The sequence below is a fragment of the Carettochelys insculpta genome, chromosome 17 (assembly GCF_033958435.1).
Source record: "Carettochelys insculpta isolate YL-2023 chromosome 17, ASM3395843v1, whole genome shotgun sequence".
NCBI classification, from domain to species: Eukaryota; Metazoa; Chordata; order Testudines; family Carettochelyidae; genus Carettochelys; species Carettochelys insculpta.
Window position 1 is genome coordinate 25,905,980 of NC_134153.1, and position 24,572 is coordinate 25,930,551.

General features: G+C 50.5%; 2 protein-coding genes across 2 annotated transcripts in view; both read left to right on the forward strand.

Annotated features, from left to right (window-relative positions):
- Positions 1-2,197, forward strand: part of L3MBTL1 (L3MBTL histone methyl-lysine binding protein 1) — a 33,592-nt gene extending 31,395 nt beyond the window's left edge. Inside the window, 2 exon segments of the mRNA XM_075011516.1 lie at positions 978-1,040; positions 1,929-2,197. Of these exon segments, the coding sequence (XP_074867617.1) occupies positions 978-1,040; positions 1,929-2,063 (198 nt within the window). The 3' untranslated portion in view covers positions 2,064-2,197.
- Positions 2,198-11,515: 9,318 nt separating this feature from the next.
- Positions 11,516-24,572, forward strand: part of SGK2 (serum/glucocorticoid regulated kinase 2) — a 34,509-nt gene continuing 21,452 nt past the window's right edge. The window contains exons 1-2 of the mRNA XM_075011915.1: positions 11,516-11,648; positions 14,695-14,753. The gene's annotated coding sequence lies outside the window, so the exon portion shown is untranslated. The remainder of the gene's footprint in view (positions 11,649-14,694; positions 14,754-24,572) is intronic.

Below are 24,572 nucleotides of genomic sequence, written 5' to 3' on the forward strand. Positions count from 1 at the left end.
GCCAGCGGGAGCTGAACAGGTTCCACAGCTTCTCTGATTCCTCCTAGCTCTCCACTCCCCAAGTGCCATCCACCTCACTGACTGTTTCATGGCTGGAGCCCCAGCTCATCCCAGCCACTGCTCTAACCCTAACTGCTCTGCCACTTAACCTAAGAGCCTCTTGGTTTTTCCAAGAGGTTCTTACATAATTAGCTGGTTCCAGCTTGGCTGGAACCAGTCGCGTGAGGCTGTGCAGGGGCTGGCCAGCAGCCAGCTGTTTACTTCTTTACTTCGCTGCACATTTTTGAACGAATTGGGGGAGGAGGTTATTATAAGTAAGGAGTTTGAAGTTGAAACATAACCCTGAAATCAGCTGAGGAAGACACCAGAGGCAGGGGGGAAGGTAACTTAACATTTCTTACAGGTACTATCCTTTGGCAACCCGGATCCCTACCACCTCTTTTAATAGCTCCCTGCTGGCTTTTGCCACAGCTCAGCCAGCTCTTGCTGGAGTGGCAGGCCAGGGTGTACCTGCTTACTGTCACTTCTGGACAAGCGTCAGTCCCGACCCTTCCTTACCCTCAGTTCTTTATAAGCTCCTTATTACTGCCTGCTGCTGCCGAACACTGCTGTACTCCCACTCTTAGCCACTCTGGGATGCTCCAGTCCTGCACCCCGCTCTCTGAGATCTAAGGCCTCCACCTGAATGCCCCACAGCCCATGGTTTTGTGTGTGTATTTGTGAAGTGCCTGCCGAGTTGTCGCCTTATTGTGGACAGCAGGTATCTGCGCGGAGGTGTGTTAGAATAAAAGACTCTTTGCATCCTGTTTGACCCCAGCTTTTACAGAGAGCAGCAGCTCTAGGCTGGAGCAGGGCATGCAGGGTTCAGCAGGCTCTGGGGCACGATCCTCTTGACCCCTGAAATGGGAGCTCCAGGGGTGAGATTTCAGGCAGGCTAATTCTCTGATTCTGTGTTTCCTTCCATGTCTCCTCCAAAGGTCTTTAGCTTTGTTCAGACCCTGACGGGTTGTGAGGACCAAGCCAAACTCTTCAAGGATGAGGTAGGGAGAACGGGGCTCAGTGTGTGGACGAGGGGAGCAAAGGAGGCCCATTTGCAGTCAGAGGGGGTTGGGACATGGTTTCCTACCACCAGTTGTTGGGACTCTGCCCTGCGGCTGCTAAAGTAAAACAGCCCTTAAGACCTGTGGCTCAGGTTAGCACCAGGGGCCAGTTACGACAGCACCCGCCTCAGACGTCTGTCTGTCTGTCGTGTGTATAAGGCACCACATGGATCCATGCAGATGAGGTCAATAGATAGAAATGGTGACTCTCCAGGGATGGGCCAAGTCCAGTCCCCTGAGACAAGGGGCTATGGGCAGCAGAGCTCTGAAGGGGCCGGGGACGGAAGCAGAGCTGTTCCATAGCGCGTGCTGCAGCCTCCTCCCAGAAGGCGGACGGCTCAGTTCCCGCTGTTGGAGCTCCGTTGCTGCGGATTAGGTGCCCAGCTGGACTCCCAGAGGTTGCAAAGATTTTGACCCACGCTCGGCGCACATCTGCCCTGGGCTCGCTGGCAGAGAGAATCCCTTGGCTGCTTGTGCAGAGCTGCTGGGGCTGGCTGACTCAGGGTGCTTCTGTTGCTGGAAGCAGTAAATGGTCTGCCTGTTCGCCTGCTGTGGCACCGTTTTCCATTGCCACTTGGCAGAGAGGTAATGGCATGGGGCTGCAGGGAGGCTTGGCTTTGCACTGAGCAGGAAGCAGGCGTTCATGTCTGGTGCTTGGAGCATCCCTACAGCACCCTTGCTGGGCGTGCTCTCACATCCACCGCTGTGCACCTCCCCCGGTTTGAATGGCACGCCTCTTGTTTGGCCCTGGGGATGGGGTTGCGGGTGGGCAGTTCTGGAGCAGAGATTTCTCACGCAGTGCTCACGCCAGACCTTTGCCTCCTGCAGATGATTGACGGGGAGGCGTTCCTTCTGCTGACCCAGGCCGACATCGTCAAGATCATGAGCGTCAAGCTGGGCCCCGCGCTCAAGATCTACAACGCCATCCTCATGTTCAAGAATGCTGATGATACCTTAAAGTGACAGCATCCCACAGCCCGGGAGTGCCTGCGGCTCTGCAGTGGCCAGGCTGGCTGGCCAGCTCACTGGAGCGGAGACCGTCCCCAGTGCAGCAGCTGTAAAATCCTGCTTGCACCTTCTCTCTGAGTCGCCTCTCTGTCCTGGCACCGAATCCATCTCTCTCGTCTTTCTCTTCCCCTGCCCGGTCGCACGTCTCCTCTGGCCCGGCCGGGGAGCTGCAGTGGGGGTTTCGCAGACCAGCGCTCCCTGCCTCTGAGGTTTTTAAAGAGACAGACTGCGGATTTGAGACAGATTGTCCCCCTGCCCTTCAGACGCTTCTGACTGACCCTGTGCCACAGGAGGGTGTGTCTGTGTGAGAGGGAGATTCAGGAGAAGATGCCGGGGTGTGGAGGGCTGAGGGTTGCTCAGGAAACCAAGATCAGAAATTTTGGTGAGCTCATAAATTTAAACTAGCCCCCACGCCCCGTCTCTCTCACGCACGTGAGCGCACACGTGTTTCGTTTAGAGGGATGACTCGTTTTCCTTTTAGCAATTGAAAAGGATTTTCCCAGCATGCTTTGCTGCACAGAGGCTGGTATTTAATGCTCTTTCAAAGGGACAATCTCCAGTAGCTTTTGATAGCATTCCAGGTGGTTCCTCTCCACTTCTGGGACTTTCTTTTGAAGCGAGGCAGTGACTTTGCTTTGCCCCAGCCCTGTATCACCGTCACCATGAGGTAGCTTGAATTTTCTTCTCTTTCTTTGTTTCTCATGGGGAGAGAGCCCATCGTGTTATGTATGCTACAGAACTCTTTGCTGTTGCAGGTCAGTGTTTTGTTACTATTTATTATTTGTGTTGCAGTAGCAGCTAGGAGTGCAGTCATGGACCAAAGACCCCCATTGTGCTCGGTGCTGTACAAACACAGAACTCAACAGCAGTGCCTGCCCCAAAGAGCATACAGTCTGAGTATAAATATACCAGCCACTGCAACACTGCTCTGGGAATAAGATCAGTCAGTTAACTTGTGCCCCCTCTGCTGGGCAGGTGGCTGCTCTGCAGCACAGGTATCCTTTGCGGAGTCAAGAGTGACCTTCTCCTTTCTGTCTCAGTGATGGGTTTTTGGTTTCAGACCTCAGCAGCCCATCACCATTAAACTGTAAGAAGTTCAATGTGGGCCAAATTCTTGTCCGTAGCTACTTGACATCCCTGCTGCTGGGACAAAACTTGCCAACTGCTTTTACAAAAGACAATCACCAGACAGTTATTAACAAGCCAGTCTCTTGGGACTGGCCAGAGAAAGCTCAGTGCAGGGTGTTTGATGGTGTGCAACTAACTGCCTTTAACCCAGCTACATAAAAGCTTCCCAAAGGGCCAGTCAAAAGAGGTGTAGTCTGTGCAGAGGGACCACAGTCCCCAATCCACTCTCTGTCAGGTTAGAAACATTAAGCAACCTTTTTTTTGTCTCCCTCTCAGGCTTGAGAGTGCCACCATATGCACCAGCAACATGTCTCATGTCAACATGGCATAGGAAGTTCACGTTCATGTACATACGGGTCAAACTCATGCTAAGCTTCCCATGGAAATGCAGCATTTTGACTCTTTTTATTATTGACTCTTTGAGGTCACATTTGACCTGTCATTCCAATGTTGGCTGCTTGCTAATCACGAAAGGGTTCTCACTATTTATTTGTTAAGTTGTTTTTGTTTAAGTGTTTGAGTTTGTTTTGCAAGTTCTCTCCTTCCCTTTCATTTTCTTCCATCCATTCGAGTGCTGACGTATGTTTGTCTGCGGGGAGAAGCAGAATGGGAGGAGAGGAGTTACGAGCTCTGGACTCATCCCTTCCATAGATGCAGTCTGATCCTCAGCAAATGGTGCCAAACCGGCCTCTGTCTCCAAAGGGGAGCTCTTCTCCGGGCTGTAGTTGGTTGTGAGGAGAGGAAGAGGAGAAATGGTCTTGGAATACAAATGTGGCTTCAGCTTTGGGACTCTCCAAGTTCACCCTCCCCTGAAGTATTTCCTGGCTTGATCCAGAACAAAAGCAAGTCTCCTGGTTCACCCTTTATGTCTCCACCCAAGGCTCAGCCAGAGTATTTATAGGAACTATCTCCTGCAGAGAAAGACAGGAAGGAAGACGTCTTCTGTTCTCATTGGCTCCAGCTCAGCCTGCTAAGGGACTCCGTTCCCCTTCCAGTTATGGGGGTGCGAAGCAGTCATCGTGCTGGCTGGATGTCACAGGGCACTCTGGGCTCGCCACTGGAGCAGAGCGTTGGGAAGTTTGAGTTGTGCTTTGCATTTGGATCTACGGCAAAAGATCAAGACGCTGGTTCTTGGGGAGGCTGTTCCAATAAATGAGCCTGTTTTGAAGGGACCAGGAGCTGTAACAGCCAGCCCAGGATTGTCTCCCTGGAATCTTAATGGCCAATGGGATCAAGATTCTAGCGCTGTTACTGGGATACTGGATAAGCTGTTTTGTGGCTACCTGACACCTTCAGACTCCTGTGAAACTAACTCCCTGGTCACTGGTGTGGCAGCAGCCACCTGAGGCCTCCACAGCCAAATCGTGCCCACCCAACCCTTGCAGACAGCCTCAAGGAGATTTACCTGAGCTGCTTTCTCACCTCCTTGCCGTGTACCCTTGGACACGGACGAGACTAGATTGGAATTCTGACCTGTAGTGGAGCCTAGATACAGCCCCAGCAAGGTCTCTGAGGGGGAGTGTTTCTCAGATTGGAGCTTTCCAGAAAGATAACCCTCACTGGAAATGTGGAGTGAGATAGAGTGTTTGTGTCCCTGCGTGTGTGTTTGTGTTAATGACAGCCTTCTAATACCAGTTGCTTAGCTGCTCCCCCCACCATGAGTCCCTTCCCTCTTGGGATGACTGTTTCCTGACCTTTGAGGTATGAAGTTCTGAACCGGTGTGGGTGAGAGAAATGCAGATTTTGTAGTTGGCCGATGGCTATGTACTGTTAAAGCGTGTAATGCTATTTTTTTCTTAAATGAAGAAACCCAAAGCAGTGAGCGTGTGTGAGAGAGAGAGTGTGTGAGAGAAAATCAGTTGATGCTATTTCCTCGACTGTTTGTTCACCTCTGTCTTTTGTGGCGTGCTCCCTTCGCTGAAGGGACAGGGCTGTTGCGATTTGCAATGTTAGCAGCTGGCCCTGGGGCAGGATTTGGGCAGGGGAGCAGAAGAACAGCCTTTCCCTGATTGGAACTGGGTGGGAATTATCTGTCTAACTGTTTGGTGGGTTGTGGGGGTTTGATTTTTTTGTTTTTGGTCAGAAAATATTGACTCATCAAAATTGAAGCTTTTGGTGGGAACGTACCAGTTCAGGTTAAACTTTGGCAGGAAGGTTCTTCAGGTCTGGGTGGAATTTCTGCTAAAAGCCAGAGAGAGGGCCAGCATCCCAGAGTCCCCATAGTAGCATGCATAGAGAGTTGAGCCTGGAGCGCTGACAGCATACCTGAGTGTCCGCACCATGGGACTAAGACGTATGCTGAGGGTAAGGCTGCTGGGCTTGTTCCAGTGCAGAACAGGAAATTTTTCTGAAGTCTTTAAAATTGGGTGGGAAGAGCTTTCCCTGCTCAGCTCTCACCCTGACCTGCTGTTCTCCCTGACTCTGAGGGAGAGTCTGAGAGTTTTATTCTCTTTTTTGAGCTCCCCAGAATCAGTGTCGGTACGTGCAATTGAAGTGGTCGAGGTTCCACTACATGGAACAGTTAACCGCACATAGGTGTGTGGGTTACACAATGTGTTAGTGCCAAGATCTACCCCCTGTTTTGCCCTGTAGAAAACTCCACTGGCTCAGGAAGTGCTGAGGTCCATGGACAGAAAAAGCTAAAGCCCCAGCTGAGGGATTGAATCCTTAACCTTCCAACAAGCCAAATTTCTCACTGGCGGCACACTGGCTACGTCTACACGTGAAGCCTACATCGAAGTAGCTTATTTCGATGTAGCGACATCGAAATAGGCTATTTCGATGAATAACGTCTACACGTCCTCCAGGGCTGGCAACGTCGACATTCAACATCGACATTGCGCAGCACCACATCGAAATAGGCGCTGCGAGGGAACGTCTACATGCCAAAGTAGCACACATCGAAATAAGGGTGCCAGGCACAGCTGCAGACAGGGTCACAGGGTGGACTCAACAGCAAGCCACTCCCTTAAAGGGCCCTCCCAGACACAGTTGCACTAAACACAAGATCCACAGAGCCAACAACTGGTTGCAGACCCTGTGCATGCAGCATGGATCCCCAGCTGCAGCAGCAGCAGCCAGAAGCCCTGGGCTAAGGGCTGCTGCACACAGTGACCATAGAGCCCCCGCAGGGGCTGGAGAGAGAGCGTCTCTCAACCCCTCAGCTGATGGCCGCCATGGCAGACCCCGCTATTTCGATGTTGCGGGACGCGGATCGGCTACACGTGCCCTACTTCGACGTTCAACTTCGAAGTAGGGCGCTATTCCCATCCCCTCATGGGGTTAGCGGCTTCGACGTCTCGCTGCCTAACGTCGATGTTAACATCGAAATAGCGCCCGACGCGTGTAGCCGTGACGGGCGCTATTTCGAAGTTAGTGCCGCTACTTCGAAGTAGCGTGCACGTGTAGACACGGCTACTCTGAATCAGTCAGTGGTTTCATCTGGCATGAGTCTGGCCATGGAATCGTCTCAATGCTCCTTTTGGAGGCAGCTAGAGCAGCTAACGAGGTCTTGGATGGACTTCTTAGTGTCCGCCCCAGCTCCTGGATCTGCCGGCCAATTGTGAGGGAAGCAGAGGGCTGCCAGTGGGACAGGGAGCCAGCAGAGCGGCGTGGCATTATCTTCTGGGGCCAGGCAGGACAGTCAGGCCACCCTTTGCCCCAGTAACTGCAGCAAATTCCTGTCACATGCTACAGCCCCCAGTGACGCTTGCCAGTGGGTGCTGCCGAGGTCTGCTGCGCTGTGATTGTCAAGCTCTGCTGCCTGGGGAAGTCTGCCAGCACTACATGCGAGCTCCGCCAGGTGCCTTGGTTCTCATTCCCATCAGTCCCAGGCCAGCCCAGCAGCCAGGCCCATGGAGTGTTAGGAGAGCTCAACCCCCGAGCTTCCAGGATTGGTACAACTTTCACCAGACACACACTGTCCCCGGGATTGCCTCTCATTTCCAGAGTGGCCTGGTAGAAGAGTGGGGGCTCTGGGCTGGGCTGGGCTGGTCCAGAAAGCGCGACGTCCTGCGAAATGTTTCAAGACATCAGGGCTGATTACAAGATTTTTGGGGCTCTCAGCTTTTTCCCCAATTTTCTTCCCATCACTTTTCCTCCATTTATTCTCTCCCAGCCCCCTCCTGCCCTGCCAACTAGAAAACCCATCACCCTTCCCTCCAGCCAGCCTGGAGTTAGCAGAGGGCCTATCACCACACAGACCATCTGAAGCAGAGCAGGTTGGAGCTAATGGGACCATGGACCTCAGCTGGGTTTGGATCAGGCCTCCAGAAGGCAAACAGGCCTGTGTCCATTCAGGTCTGTTCCCAAAAGCGGCAGTATCTCTTTATGATGGCAGTGGGGGCAGGAGAAGCAGCTGTCAGGGAGGGATTTATTCCCACCCCCCCCACTGTAATAGAGGAAGAATCTTACTAAAGCCAGACACTTTACAGGGTGCAGGGAGCAGACTAGTTAGGATCTCATGGCAGGGGCGGCTCCCTCTCTTGCTGCACTCTGGTTGGCTCTTTCCAGGACGGTGAGATCCAACTATTTCTGCACCGACTTCAAGCACTTTTATAAAAGAAAAGAGATCCAAATTGTCCAGGAGGTGAGGTAGTAGGGACGGCCTCGTCCTGCCAGGGAGAACCTTTGGACTTGAGTGCAAGGGTGGAGATCAAAATAGAGGAAGAGAGAGCCTGTGGAAGCTACTATCTGGCTGGCTTTTCTTCCTCTAGGTATAATTTCTTGGGTTAGGCTGACGGTTTGTCCTTCAGTGCCAAGGAAGACATACTAGTAGCAGGCTGCTGCCTGGCTCTGCCCACCCCGCTTCCCCTTTAATTTGGGGAGTGGGGTTTGCTGTTTTTGGCTGGGGGAAAGGGGCTTGTGTTTTGGAAGGCGTGTGTTTCCGACAATGAAGCTTTTTTGCACTTTCATTCGTTTTGCACTTGTTTCATTTCTGGTTTGTGGGAGTGGGGGATTGGCACTCTTTTTGTGTGTGTTTTCATGACGAAAATATTCTCCTCGTCGCCAGTGCAGCTATTCTGGAACGTTGTGTCCTGAGTATACAGAGGATTAACAAACCAAGATGTGATGTGTTTTGTCGGTGTTTTAAAATACAATAAATCAACGTGAGCAATGAAATTATACAAAGCTGGTGCCTGCTTGTTCATTCTTAGCCGACCTGGGTGCCTTTTCAGCTAGACTCTTCAAATGCTGTCCCAAAGAAGTGTTTATCCCCATCTCCTTTGCTGTGAACTGGAGGTGCAAAGAGGTAATGTGATTTGTCCAAAGTCCTAAAACAGCCAGGGATGGAAGCCAGGTCTCCTAACTCTCAGCTTGTTATTCTACCCTCTGACTCACTCTGCCTCTTGTTGGACAGGGTGCTGGTTATGACACAATACTCATGCACAGTCCGGGCCACAAATTAAAATGAGGCCAGGAGTACGTAGAACCTCAGAGTTACTAACACCCCCGGAACGGAAGTTATGCAGAACTCTGCAGCATTCATAACTCTGAATAAAACGCTGTGTTCATTCAAAAGTTTACAATTGAACATTGGCTTAATGCAGATTTGAAACTTTGCTATGTAGAAGAAAAAAGGCTGCTTTTAACCCTCTTAGTGTGAATGAAGCCAACACAGAAACTGCTCCCTTATCTTGTCAAATCTTTTTTTAAAAATCGCCTTTCTTCTTGGGCATTTCTGTTTAACTCTGTACTGTACAGTCTGCTCTGTTGGGTCTCTGCCGCTCCCTGATTGCAGGCTGGTACTTCTAGTTCCAAAGGAGGCGTGGTTGAGGGGTCAGTTCATCACTCTCTGCTCTTGGTAGCGCTGAGGTTCTCCTGGGTAAAGATCAGCCATGTACCATGTGGAGGACACTGGGAGACAAACTCCAGGGCCGGAGTCTGACCTCAGTTACAGCACTGAAGAGCATGGAGCCACGGTGGGTTTGCACCATTGGAATACAGGGGAATCAGTCTCCTCAGGGGACAGAGTCTCTCTTCACCATTGCTTGCTGGAGTGATTCCCCTGGGAGCCGGGGCAGAACTCTTGGACAGTAAGGGGAGGCGAGACTGCAGATGAGTGGCTGATCCATGCCCGGAAAGAGAGAAGATGCTCCATGCCAAGCACAGCCCAAGAGATGGAGTAAGGACAAGAAAGGGAGAAGAGGACAAAGAGAGCAGAGAGGAACAATGTTCCCATCTGACCCCATCCCGCTACTGCTCTAGCAGCAGAGCCCCAGGAGCTGTTATCTCTCTTGTTTCAGGAGCAGAATCGGGGGGGCGGGGGGAGAAATGCTACACAGTCCCCTTACCTCTTGGTTGCTCTTGCTTCTCCTGGGCTCTCGCCTCAGGCTTTGGTTTGGGGTTGTTCGGTGGGGCTTTTTGTGTGTGGTGGGGGTGGGGGATTTCTTGGACTAGCCCAATAAACTCAGAAATCTCTGAGGTGCTATGAAAGCTGTAGTGGGGAGAGTGGCCAAAGAGGCTAAGACCAAGGTGAGGTGGGGAGAATGCAAAGACAACCGCTCCCAAGGTGCTCCAGTCAGTTTGTCCTTGTGAGTCTGCCTGTCTCTCCAATAGTCGGAGAGCGGTCGGACAACAACTTTGCCACAAGTCCTGCCGGGGCTGAAGCTCATGCAGTGCCTGAGGTTCTGTGAGGGAAGGGTAGGGCAGGCCTTGACATACCGCTGTGGAAAATTCACTCTGACTTCTACCAGCCCCTGAATGCCCCCAGCCTGGGTGTGGGGCAGGAGAGACTTTAAACAACTGCTGAGCTGTCTGATATGATAAGATCTCCTTCGTGCATCAGCATTTGTTGCCGTGCTCAAGAGGCGCAGACAGACATTCAGTGCAAGGTTAAACCGCAGTCTGTGGGCCCGGGCGAACATCCATTCGCTCTGTGAAAGCTGCACTCCTGGGCACCCTTTTGTACCAGAGAGTTTTCCTAATCCTCAGTGATCTGCAGCAGCCAGGGGTACGGCCAGATTTGCCCAATTGCAAGCCGTGCAGAGCAAGGCATATACAATCCCTCTCTGAGATGGGCTTAAACTGCCCGAGTGCAGGATGCTGGGCTCCGAGACCTTGATTCAGCTCATTAGGGAGTTAAGACTAGCTTCCAAATCCAACCTGCCCCAGTGCTTGAGGTTGTTGGGAGCAGAGGGTTTGCTCCCAGGCTCAGCTGTTCTACAAACAAGCAGCTGCAACAAGCGTTTGTCAGGAATTTTTCAATTTAACCATTGTTTTTGGTGAAAACTGCAGATCAGTCTAAACCTAAACTGTTTGCAAAACAAGGTTGGTTCTAATGACTCTGTCTCCCAAGTTGACTAACTTTTGAGGGGGGAAAAAAAAAAGTCAAAATTATTGAAGGTTGTCATATGTTCAAGGGGGAATGTTTGAGTTTTTTTGAAGTGGAAATGACTTTTTGTTTCGAAGTTAGTTCAGTTTCTTCTAAAAAAAGGAAAAAGGTCAAAATCACAATGAACTGTTTTGAAAACGATCAAAGTGAAATACGTCAAGTGACCCAGATAGCATTTTTTTCTGTTTTTTCAGTTTGCAAAATTTTTTGTGACATCAATTTTGGTCCCAGTTCGAGATTGGATTTTTTTTTTTCTTTTACATCTCCAAACTACTCCCGAAAAGAGAGAGCCATTTCCTGCCCAGCTCCAACAGTAACATACAGCCAGGTACCTGGCACTTTCTGGTGGGAAAGCCAATGCTAACATATAGCCAGGTAGCCGGCCTTTGTGGGCATCCATTCAGGAGTCTCCGTAGACACAACACCAAACTCTCACTTTTTCGTGGTTCTTTGTAGCCTTGCCATGATTCTGTACAGGGCTGCATGAGGCGAGTAGGGGGGCTATAAATCACAAGGCTTATGCGAGAGGCACGAGAAGAGAATCCAACATTTTATGGGGACCTTCCACGGGTGTCATCCCACTTCCATGATCTACCTGTTAGCAGATGGATTCTCTCTGGATTCAGGACTTCTAACATTTGCTTGCCTCTTTTGGACCCAGGGTTTAGCAGGTGCCACGTGGTTAATTACCTCAGCTAGTAGCCAGCATGTGACCTGCCTTTGGAAAACACAGCACTTTGTTCAGACCTCTTTCACTTCCCTGCTTCTATGGTGAGCTGCCCTCTAATCCTTCAGCAGGAGGTTTGTCCTCACCCACCCCTGAGCCCTACTTCAGTGGCTCTCCAGGACCTCTGTGGCCTCTCAGAGCAACAGCAGGATAATAATTTACTTCCTGGCACAAGCCACTCCTTGGGAATATTCCTTTGACCTTCAGACTAATTCACCAAAACAACAACAGTGAGAGCGAGGGGGAGGGAGAGGTAAATAACACCCTTATGCAACTGGTGCTAGCACATTTGGCTTTCAACAGTGCTCCACGACTGGACAGCCCTGCCTGGTTGACATTCTCCTCTTGGCAGGTAATGCTTTGGTTTATCTACTTGTTTATTCTCTGACGCTCCCTCACTAAGGGGTGTGCGAAGGAGATGCTCTGAGGGAAGCCTGGCTCCTGAGCGGGGACTGTCCCAGACAAGGAGTTCATCGGGGGATGCTGGAACAATTTGTATAGTATGGGTGCTGAGAGTCATTGAACCAAACGGTAAACTCTGTGTATGATTGGAACCACTTCAAGCCAGAGAGGTAAAGCAGTACTGTGAGCTCCAGCTCCTCTGGCTGTCAGGCACTGTGCCTTTTTGAGGAGGGCTGGCTATTGGGCACAGACGTGTTGCTACATAGGGGGCAGCATCAGGCCAGAGAGGCTGGTTTCAGAACCTTACGTGTTCCCTCTGCAAAATAATCAACCATTGCTTTGGAGAGTGGTATGGCGTGTTCTCTCCAAGAGCCACTGCTTGGTCAGAGTAGAGCAGAGGTTTCCTGTCAGGCATCCCATTATTTTGTCTGCACATCAAAGCTGATTTTTTTTTTTCCAGGATCCATTTTCAATAAGAAGCATCCAGAGGCATTAGATATAATACGTGTCGTTCTTTATTTGGAAAACAGGAAGGGCAGAACTTTGTGGGTACAAGCTAAACACTCAGGTCAGTCCAAACCAGCCAGGGCCAAGGAAACACGCTCTTATGCCATGACAGCCAGGGCCGTGTCTGCACTAGGATTTTCGGCTGTTTTACTGGAGGCAGTGAAGCCGGCTCCCTCTCAGCCTGATGCTCAACAGCTCATCCTGCTGGCGTGTGAAGAGCAAGTGGAGCTCAGCAATAAGTCATTCGATAAGGACTCATTTAAGAACCCAGCCTCATTCTGATCCTAGCCCTGGGAATGAATGTAACGCTAACTCCCTGGAGAATACGGGTGGCCTGTGTAGTGAGACAGAGTGAGGGACTGTCGCACAGGCACAAGTATTCTGTTCTATTTCAACAGCTAACCGCAGGGCATCCGGCTGTCAGGTTGGGGGGTTAACCCCTAGCGGAGCTTACTCTGCTCTTGGGGTAATGGCTTTTGACAGAGGCTTGGTCCATTCTAGCCTGGCCAGCCCAAAGCTGATCCTGATAGCCACAGAAACGTTGGCAATGCACACCTGCAGCAGCCTGGTGCTCCATGTAGCTCTGCATTCTCCAGCTGACAGGGACCTCCACTCACTTCTTCCCAGTGTGATGGAATGTTATGCAGGGGGCAAGGGGGTTGTTAAAACATCCTCCCCATATGCCTGCTGAGTTTGAACTGGCAGAGTCCAACTAACATCATCCCCTCTGACGGACCAGTGGCAGCCCATGCAGTGGGAGAAAAAGACACGGCCAGTAAAATGGCAGATCCCTTTGATCGGCTGCAGGTGAGGAGGACCAGGGAGGTTTAGCACGAAGAGAAGGGAATGGGCCTGGCTGGCTTTTAGCACATAAGCAGCTCTTGAGTATTCGCCCATAAGTATCACTGTGGCAACCTCCGGATGTGGAACACTTTTGGAAAATCTAATGTGTATGGTGGGTGCTGAGCCCCTGAGCCGGAGTTCCGGCCTTGTGCAGTGGCCCTTTGAGGTAAGTTATTTAAAATGGGGCCGGGGTGAGGCAACATTACAGTTGAATGTCCCTACTTCTGCATGCAAACATCCTGAGTGGAGAAGGCCCAGAAGCGTTTGTATTTTTTACTTTAGCAATTCAGATCTTATCTACTCTGCAACTCTGTAGAGAAATGGAAACCTCTTGGAATTATGACACCATCACAGAGCCCAAACAACTGTGCCTGGGGAGGGATGTTTTATAGGCAGGTTGTTTTTAACTCTCTATTGCTTGTTTCCCTTTGTTAATATTAACATTAAGTCAGACACCTAATAACCACTGGGAAGAAAGTGTTTGTGAAAACATCAACAGCACTTCTTCAACTATGACTTCAGAAAATGTCCAGTAATAATGTGATACTTCCAACAAGCTCTCCAGGAAAAATCGGAAGCACTAGACTTCTGCTATTTCTAAGGAAAAACAAAATAGAAAATAATACTTTAAAAAAACCCAGCCATCAATAAAAAATCCACCCAGTCTTCCTTTACTCCTCACAGGCTACGTCTACACGTGCCCCAAACTTCGAAAAGGCCATTCAAATGGCCATTTCGAAGTTTACTAATGAAGCCCTGAAATGCATATTCAGCGCTTCATTAGCATGCAGGCGGCCGCGGCGCTTCGAAATTGACGCGGCTCACGGCCGCGCGGCTAGTCCAGATGGGGCTCCTTTTCGAAAGGACCCTGCCTACTTCGAAGTCCCCTTATTCCTGTGAGCAGATGGGAATAAGGGGATTTCGAAGTAGGTGGGGTCCTTTCGAAAAGAAGCCCTGTCTGAACGAGCCGCGCGGCCGTCAGCCGCATCAATTTCGAAGTGCCGCGGCCTCCCGCATGCTAATGAAGCGCTGAATATGCATTTCAGCGCTTCATTAGTAAACTTCAAAATGGCCATTTGAATGGCCATTTCGAAGTTTGGGGCTAGTGTAGACACGGCCCCATAGATGCAAAAATAGGCATCCACCCTATTCCATTTTTAAGGAATTGTCTTGCTATTCAATTATATATATCAGAGAGGTAGCCAAGTTAGTCGGTATCTTCAAAAACAGCAAGAAGTCCTGGGGCATCCTATAGACTAACAGATATTTTGGAGCATAAGCTTTTGTGGGAAAAGACGCACTTTGTCAGATGCATGAGTGTGGGGGGGGGGGCAGGGTTTCAGAGGAGGATTTAAAGAGGGAGTCTCAGTCAGGGAGCGGGCCAGAATTGACAAAGTCTATCCAGTCAGGGTGAATGTGGCTCATTATCAGCAATTAATGTGGAGTTGTGACATTAAGAGAGGACCTATCAAGTCAGTTCAGTCAGGGGGGATGGGGCCCATTCTTTTCGAGTGGAGAAACTGCTTTTGTAATGGGACAACCACTCCCACTCTCTGTTCAATCCTTGGTTGATGGAGTCAAATTTGCAAATGAACTGCTGCTCTGAAATTTCTCTTTGCAGTTTATTTTTGATTTTTTTTTTGTAGGACTGCTACTTTTAAATCTGTTACTGAGTGTCCAGCAAGATTAAAGCGTTCTCCTACAGGTTTGTGTATGTTGCTGTTCCTGATGTCTGCTTTATGTCTATTTATTATTTTATGTAGAGACTGTCCAGTTTGGGCAATATAAATTGCAGTGGGGCATTGCTGGAACGTGATGGTATATATTATATTAGTAGATGTGCAGGTGAAATAGCCCCTGATGGTGTGGTTGATGTGGTTAGGTCCTGTGATGATATTGCTGGTGTAGATACGTGAGCAGAGTTGGCAGCGAGGGTTGTTGCGGGGATTGGTTCCAGGTTTCGAGTTACTGTGCTGTGGTCTATAGTTGCTGGTGAGAATTTGTGTAAGGTTGGCAGGCTGTCTGTAGGAGAGGACAGGCCTGCCTCCCAAGGTCTGTGAGAGTGGAGGATAATTGTCCAGGATGGGTTGTAGATCACTGATGATGCTTTAGCTGGGGGCTATACGTGATGGCCAGTGGTGGTCTCTTGTTTTCCTTGTTGGGTCTGTCTTGTAGCAGGTGGCTTCTGGGTACACATCTGGCTCTGTCTATTATATCTAGATTCACGCTTATTATGTATAGATTCTTATGCCGTCCTTGTCACCATAGTACCTGAGCAACTCTCAGTCGTGCATTAAGCAGTTTTAGGACATCTTTCATGGTTGGCTGCAGCCCTTAATTTATCTTGTGTGTATTTTAATATTGTTTGGACTGTGTAGATTCTGGTTCTTTGTGGCTGTGTCATTTCTCTGAAGTGATACATTTACAATAATGACAGCTACTAGTGTTATTAATGGATATATTAGTATATTATTGGTATATATTTGTGTGTGTGTATTTATATATATAGTGTATAGTATAGTATATATATTATATATATTAGCGTTAGTATATATTAGTCTATGGCTGCGGAATGTGGCTCTCCATAAAACAGCCTTGAAGGGAGCATGCAAAATACGTGGAAACAGATGTGTGGGTGCATGCTTGTTTCTTTCTGCAAGGGTATGTTTACACTATGGAGATGGCACTGATACAGCCACGTTGCCATAGCTATGCCAGCACAATGATGTAACGTAGATGCAGCTAACCCTGGTGAAAGTGGTTTTTCCATTGGTGTAGGATCACCTTGTCCCTGAACAATGGTAGCTACCCTGGTGGAAACAGTGTTCCATCAACATAGTTGTGTCTACACTGGGAGATGGGTCATCAGAGCTATGTTGGTTAGGGATGTGGTTTTAAAATACCCCTCACCAAAGTAGCTATGTTGACCTAGCTTTTAAGTGCCGGCTTGGCCTGAGAGTGTGTCTGAATTGTTTATGTGTATGTGTACTTCTCTGTGCGGGAGAGTGCATGGGTTGGGCTGGGGAGGACTGGGTTAGGTAGGAATGCTTGTTGCCTCAGTGGTCTTGCAGTGAAGAGGTAAGCACTGCCATCAGATGTTCTAGTACAGACAAGGCCTCAGACGGCAATGCTTTCAAATAGCCCTCTTTGCAGCTGTCATCCCCACCTGCTAGGCTAAGCTAACCCTTTCAAGGGGGTCTCGAACACACACAACCTAAGAGTCTACTTTATATGTAACACAAATGAGGTGGCAGAAAAGAGATTCAAGTTCCCAAATATGCCCTTATTTGGTCAAAATGCTTGCCCTGTGCAATGAACAATTAATAGCTGATTGAAGACTCATGAGTAGGGTTGATTAAAATCCCCAGCGGGTCCAGAGCTCACTCTTGCATATGCCAAACCTGTGCCCCTGTTTCCCAGACACCACCTGTGGTTCATTAATTAGTGGGGAACAAGAAGGGAATTAAAATCCTTCAAGGATCGCGCTGTCAGTTGCATGAGGGCAACACCATTGGCTCCGACGGACTCGCACAGCCCTTGGATTGAGAAGTGCGTGCTAGCAGCTGCTGACTGAAATCAGGCCTGGTTTATAGTCCCGGCAGCCAGGAGGGCCCAGTGCCATAATCTGAAAGTAACAGCTGCCATCTGGGTGAGCTGCCGCCTAAACGTCAGGTGAAGTGGGCTGTTTAATTGCAATGTTTAATCATTAAAGAGCCTTATTGCTCTTCTGGCAAGGCAGTTGGTCTCAAAGGGGAAGAAGGCCTGGTGCATTCTCTGACCTGCGTTGCTGCAGGCGTGGCGCAGACGATAGACTTCAGCAAGATGGATGGCCTGGGCAGATGCAGTCGTCACTGACTCGGCCTTAGACGACCCCGGGGCCTTTCCTGAAACTGGGCTCAGAAATGGGAGCTCAGGCCAGAGTCTCTCCTGGTGTAACAATTGGGGGTAATTCCCAACCAAAAGGACGGTGCCTATTACAGCCTCTTAATTAACCTGATAAGTTAATAGGCCTAACTCATCCTTAGTGCAACTGCTCAGATTTGGGACTGCAGCAAGGATCGTCCTGGCCCAGGAGTGCATGCACATCACACAGGAAACGAAAAGGTCAGCACCATTCAGAGCCCTGTGCTTTGTAACCTGCCCAGGGCTGGGTCTGTCTTGGGGGCTGGTCTATACTAGGCAGACAATCAACCTGGTCAGGGGCGATCTTCCAGAGTTCGATTTCATGTGTCTGGTAAAGACGCACGAAATTGGTCTGTCTGAGGTCAGCGGTCGATCCCCGTCCTCCTCCCTATCGTGAGGAGTAAGGGAATTTGATGGGAGAAACGCGCCTGTCGACCTCCCTCAGTGAAGACAATCAGGTAAGTCGATTTCAGATATGTTGATTCTAGCTACCCAATTGCCTTAGTTAAAACTGCGTATCTGAAATTGACCTATTCCCCTAGTGTAGACCTGGCTTCCTGTGATTGCTCTGAATTAAGAGCCAGGTTCAGCCCTGGGCTGGCTCGAGAGAGGCAGCTCATGCCTGGCCTGTTCAGTGACCACTGGGGTCAGAATAGCCCGATGGCATAGGCTATGGCTGCTTCAGGCACCTTTATGGGCACAGGTTTGCCCCAGCCACTCACCTCAGACTTCTTACCGACCCCTGGCCTGACTCTGCTCCATCTCTACTTTGCCCTGGAATTTGCCCCAAGCTGGCAGGGGTGAGTGTGTCCAGAGGACCAGCATAGAGGACCCTGTTCTGGGGATTGGCTGCTCTGTGGCCCTAGCTGGCACGAAAGGGCAACTGGAGATGAAGCCAGTAGAGTGGTGGATGCAAGCTGTCTTCCTTCTTACATCTCAGAGGGGCCCCAGGGACACCCACAGGACAGCCTTTCTGCCGTGCCACTCAGCAGTCCTATGTGGCTGGCTGGCTGCAGTCGTAGGACAGCACTGCCTCATCACCATGGTTGTGTCTGGTTCCCAGCTCCTGGCTGACTCTACAGAAGGGACCCGCTCCTTAAAATCAATACGCCAGAATAATCACTACTGATTTTCTAATTGTCCCTGACTCTTACGCTATTCTCATTTCAACTGTGCTGTGCCAAGAACTGGGCTGGCCTGGTCTTTCATGCTGTCCAAAAGATGAATTTGGCCTACTGACTAATCAGATTAATTAAGTAATCAAGTCCTTATCAGGCAGCAGAAAGGCCCAGCCTCAGGAGTTTACTGAACACATTGTAAACCTCCTCCCTTTAATGGAAATCAATCAATACCCACTGGGATGTTAGGGGCGGGTGTCCAGAGCAGGCAGCCTCTGAGGGCATGTGCCTGAGCTGATGTTCTGTGTGCGTGAACAAACCCTGTGCACGTGCTCTCCTGGCTTCCAGCCTGTGTGAGCCGACCTCCTGCTGTGCAGAAAAAGACCGAGAACCTGCACCAAAGACCAAGAACCTGCAGTGCTTCTGTGAGCCTCCCTATCTGATGCCTACCTGCCTTCTTGTGGGCCCTGAGGAAGCTGAGGCCACTCTCCTGGTTGATTGCCAGGTTCCTGCAGAATTTCTCTGGCAGCGAGCGTCTCTCTCTGTGCTGCCTTTATGCTCATGCTCCATCCAGAGACCCTCCACAGCACAGGGGAAGACTGAGGGTAACGAACTTGTTCAGCACATAGCGCAAAAGCCAAGCAGCTCTTCAGGCCTGGCTCTGGTGGGGGGATCGGGCTAGGAGTTGCCTCTCACTTTAGTGTTGGTGCTGGGTAGCTGGTGACACAGGGAACGGGGCCATGATGCGAGCTGCTTTGAGAGGTCTCGATAACTTCAGCGATGCCTGGTCAGTCTCCTCTACAGAGCTCTGACCCCAAGCCCACTGACATGCACAGGAGCCTCCACTTCTCCAAAGCACAGGGGTTCTTGGCCGTCACTTGACTGGCTTCCAGGCCAGCCCTACAATTTCCCTGTGACCTGATGTAATTTAGATCAGAGGCAGGGTTGCACTACGGCCAGACAATACGCCTGGATGGGAACCGCACGGCCACCCTGACTCTGCAAGCAGGGCTGGGCTGCACAGCTCCAGTGGCCAACTTTCTAATGTGTGCAAACCAGTCAGGGTGCCAGGAGCCGCCTCGCCCCGGTCTGCCTCTTCCCCTCAAGCCCCCCCCCCCCACTTACTCCATCTCATTCACTGAACACCCTGCCCCTGCTCCTCTTTCCCCTCCCCACTGCTGGGTGCTCTCTTCCCCCTCCCCTGCCAGCTGAAAGGGCCTGGGGGGAGCGGGCCTGGGGCAGGACAGGAAGAATGGCATTCTGGGGGTGGGGGTGGGGCAGAGAGAGCCCCATTCTGGGGGTGGGGGGTGCGTGCAAGGACAGGCAGGGACAGGGAGAGCCGCTGGTACCACGCTCCACCTGAGTGATCCTCCAGGCACCAGCAGCAGCTGCTGCACCCCCCCCCCCAGCCCCCAGTTACTGCAGGTGACTTTAGTGTCCGGTCAGCACTGCTGACCAAGCACTGCCAGGTTCGCTTTTTGACTAGACTTAACTGGTGAAAACCGGACACCTGGGAACCCTGTGCAGCATGGGCCGTAGTATCAACGTGCCTCCAGCATGGGGTGGGCTGCAGACAAGGGCTGCCTGTCAGGTCCAACAGCTCTCTCAGGCGATGACTTTAAAGGGCAGCCTCAATGGCCCTGAGCAAGCTGCACCCCTCCCTGAGCAGGAAGCCCGTGATGCTGAAACCTAGGGTGTGTCAGGACTCCGGAGTCAACTGGAATTTTCTGCCAGCACAAGCCTCTAGCGCCGATGCAGCCGGTGGTGACGGAAGGGGGTGTTGCTATCAGCGTAAGAACACAATGGTGCCGAATGAGGAAGCGCACCTCTGGTCACGTTGTTGTCTCCCCACAGGGTTCTGCTGGCATCACTACACGGGCTGGGGAGCAGCTTTTTGTGCCCCGATGAAGGCAGCTGTGCGGATACAACTTTCAGGAGCAGATCACCAAGGCATAGTGTGAGGAGCTCGTGAAACCTGCCCTGGGGTCAGACTAACAGTGACTCTCCTCCTCTTCATTGGAAAGGAGGACAAGCACAATCTGGATGGGATTTCTGGGGGCAACCTGATACAGACCTGGAGCCTGGTCTGCTCTACAGTTAGGTCAACCTTAGCCTTAGCTCTGTAAACATCTGTGGTAGTAGAGCGTGCCCACCAACGGAAGGAGCCCGCTATGTTGACCTAATAACTCTGCAAGAGTCGTTGCACTTAGGTTGATGGAGTTTGAGTGCTGTAATGACTGTCTACAGGCTGCATTGCTTCTGTCGCTAACGGCTGCCAGTCCCACCCAGATCTCACAGCCAGCGGCCCCCCCAGGCCCTGGCCTCCAGCTGTCAGTACACAGTTAAGTCAGTGGAAGCTCTCTGGTGAGGCTATGCACTCCCCCACAGAGGAAGTGTAGGGTGGACGAGACCCATCACTGCAGTGGCTGAGGTGGCTAAATGTCAGTTTACTTTAGAAAACTTAAGGAGAAATTAGAGAGGGTCCAGAAAAGAGCGACAAGAATGATTAAAGGTCTAGAGAATGTGACCTGTGAAGAAAGGCTGAAAGAATTGGGTTTCTTTAGTTTGAAAAAGAGAAGATTGAGGGGAGACATGATAGCGGTTTTCAGGTATCTAAAAGGGTGTCATGAGGAGGAGGGAGAAAACTTGTTCTTTTTGGCCTCTGAGGATAGAACAAGAGGCAATGGACTTAAACTGCAGCTAGGGAGGTTCAGGTTGGACATTAGGAAAAAGTTCCTAACTGTCAGGGTGGCCAAACAGTGGAATAAATTGCCAAGGGAGGTTGTGGAATCTCCATCGCTGGAGATATTTAAGAACAGGTTAGATAGATGTCTATCAGGGATGGTTTAGACAGTATTTGGTCCTGCCATTGGGGCAGGGGGCTGGACTCGATGGCCTCTCGAGGTCCCTTCCAGTCCTAGCATTCTATGATTCTATGATTTAAATCAGGAGACAGCAACCTTTCTGAGGCGGAGCGCCGGAATTTGACCTTTACAGCTGTACGTATGGTCCAAGTGCTGATGACACTTTTTAAAGTCACTAATAGTCCTACTCATAACAGCTTCATTAGTCAAGACATTGAGATGCAGAGCTTTACCGGTTAGGCAGTGATTTGCAGCATTAGCTGGTCTTCTGTGACTCCACACACGCTCCCAGCTGCCTGGGGAAGGAGGGGCAGGGCTGAGCTCCCGCCTCGTGCACTGCTGAAAATCAGCTCGTGTGCCGTTCTTGGCACCGGTGCCGAAGGTTGCTGACCCCGGGCTTAAGTCAATGGCTTTTCGTAGGGTAGACATGCTGAGTCATTGGCCAGTGTTCTTATGGTCCCATTAATTCTCCCTTATGCAAAACTGTCCTGCAGCCCACTCACTGACAGTAGTCTCGTCATAGCCCGGCATTCTCGTTTGCTCTTGAGGAGCCAAAAACCCTCCTTTGCCCATTTAGGACCCCTTTGGCTTTCTGCTCTTCCCCTCCCCCCCGCCTCCTTTCTTGTCCTCCTTTCCTTCCTCCACCTTGGGCTGGGCTACTGCTGCCCACCCAGCCTTTGCTCATGCGGGAGTGGGGAAATCATGTCACACACCACATTGTGCCTCGTTTGCACCTGCACCAGGTGAGCGCAGATATGGTGTGCATGTGCAGGCAAAAGGGGCACGCCATGACCAGGGAGGTGGCATTGCCTAGTGGTTAAAGCAGGGAACTGGAATCAAAGAAAAGACGAGCGTAAAAGTATGTTTTCAGATAGCAGGAAAAAACATCACCCTTCACACTGTGCAATGGAAAGGCTTTTGACTGGATTAATTTCTTCCAGTTGGGTTAAGTTGCAGCATCGTTGTACTTATTCCCTTTGGATTATTCGACGCACAGCCTTTAAGGCCAATAGGAGCTGCGAGGGTTGTGTTGGAGGTGGGGGCAGTGTGCAGAATCCCCTGGCCCACAGGGCACAAGACACAGAGATTCACACAGCCCTGGTAACTGGCCATGTTGAGCGGCTTGTGGGCCGTGGCAGGCAGGGAGCTGCCCAAAGGTCACAATGGGCCACAGGACATGGGCAGCCCTGGGCGCTGCAGCTGACCAGATATAGCCCATGGGCCATATTTTGCTCTCCTGACCATCACTCTCCCAGGATGCTAGCTGTGAACATGTGTGTGTGTTTTTTTTTTTTTTTTGGTCCTTTGGACACTTGCTGCTGAGGCCAAGCAAACTCATTTCACGTATGCCACCTGACAGCCACCTAAAAATAGCAGCTCAGTTCTACTAGCTGGGCCATCTGCAGCTGTGCAAGAACAGCCATTCATTTACATGTGTCAGGAAGCTCTCTCCACTCTAAGGCCATGTCCTAAGGGGGGATTTCAGCCATGTATTGCCAGCCAGTGGTCAAACTGCACCAGAGCAAACCCTTCCTGTAGGCAAGCAGTGCCACTAGCAGCCACCATTTGTGGTGGTGTTGGTGAGCCCTTCTTGAGACAAGAGCTCAGGCCCGGGCTACCATACGGATCAATACAGGAATGACCACATCGCTCGGGGGGCGGGGGGTGAAAATTCCATGCTCCTGAGCAATGTAGTTATACTGACTTAACCCCATGGGTAGACAATGCTGCGTTGATGGGAGAGCTTCTCCGCCAACATAGCTACCCTCTCTTGGGGAGGTGGATTAACTAGCTAGAGGGAAGAAATACTCCTATCAGCATAGTAGTGCCTTCCCCTAAGGCCGTGTTGAGACCTTACAGTGGCACAGCAGCTCTGCTGCTGTAAAATCGCCCATATAGCCTCTCTATTCCAACGGGCTCCATCTCCAGGGAGAAGTGGGGGGTGGATCAGCGGGAAAAGCATAGTGCGTTTTCCCACCCCTGACGGATGTTGAGTTTTGCCATGGTAAACGGTAGTGTTGATGTGGCCTCAAGTGCCGCAGGTGTGGCTGTGTTGCTTTTGCACTATACATGCAGACAAGCCCCCAGGGAAATTGTTCTGCCAAAACTTTTTGTAACAAAAACACTAGCGCTACCAAATGTTTTGTCAATTCATGTCAGTTTTGCTAAAGGGTTCCTCTTGCACAAGAGATCCCCAGAAGCTGAAGGGCTTTGCTTTTTGGGGGGTCAACATTGCTGGACATTTTGCGTTTTCCATTAATTCTATTTTTTTAAAAGGTGAAAAAGTTTAAAAAAAGAAGGAAACATTTAACTTGGCCTAGAACAAAATGTTTCATTTGGCCTTAAAACAATTTTTTCACCCAAAATTCTGGGGTTTGGCACAACATGAAAATGCCCCTCTCTGCTTTTTCAGAACTGCCAGGACGCTGGAAAACCCATTTTTGTCACATAGCTTGACAGCAGTGTTCTCTGTAAGCTAAGTGCTTGAGACACCTCCCAGGAAAGATTCAGGTGCTGCCCAGCTGATTACCAGAATGCCCAGAGCTGGCAGCCTCTGTTTTTATTGGTGGTGCACATTTAGACATGCCTTGGTGCACAGAACAAAATTTATTCTGCACATGAAGGGAAAAAAAATAGAGGGAACAGCGCTTGAGAGCAGAGGAAGCTGCACCAGAACAAAACAAGCCTGAGAGCAGCTGACCCAGCCTGCTGTGGATTGCTTCCCTTACTCCAGGATGCTGGCTCTGCAGGTAGAAGTGATGACAGGTGTGTGTGTTCTTGAAGCTTCCTTCCCAGTTCCCATGCTATTATGCAAAATGCTGGAGATTTTAAACACCTGGCTATTTTTCTGGCGTGTCAGGTTTATTTGTCTTGCATTTCTAGTAGGTGGGAGACTTTGGCTGCCTGTCAGTTTGCTGATCTTTATGGGAACAAGAGTCCTGAGCAAAGCACAGAGCTGGCACTTGCCCCTACAGTGACTTCCTTTTTGTTTGGGAATCAGGACATGGTGGCTTTCTTTTGTTCCAGGGGGCACTTGTTGAGACCAAAGCACCATGCAAAGGTGGACAGGCCAATGGCTGTGGGCTGGGTAACTAACCATTGAAAGACAAGAAATCGAGGGCTGCTTAAACCCTTTCTGTACGCTCACCTAAGCTGGCTAGCAGCACGACTTCCTGGACCTGAGCTCTGCAAACCCTCCACGAAGTTCCAACAGATGAAAGTGTAACTGACAGATGTCTGGCCTTGGTGGCTCTATCTCTTAGATATGAGGCAGGGGAAAGTTGGAGCCTTGCTTTGACAGCTAAAGCAAATACTGGACTGGCTGGTTGGCCCTGAGCACTTGTACAAGGAACCCTTGGCTGTGGAACACCTCTTGGCTCAGACAGTCCCAATTATAGAACCGCAGAATCAAAGAAACCTAGGGCTGGAAGGGACCTCAGGAAGTCATCAAGTCCAGCCCCTGCCCAAAGCAGGACGAACCCAACCTAAATAATCCCATTCAGGACTTTGCCAAGCTGGGGCTTAAAAACCTCAAGGGATGCAGATTCCTTCGCCTCTTTCAATAACGCATTCTAGTGCTCCACCGCGCTCTTGGTCAAATAGTAACAGAGAGCGAGCTGTGCTAGTCTGTACACTATC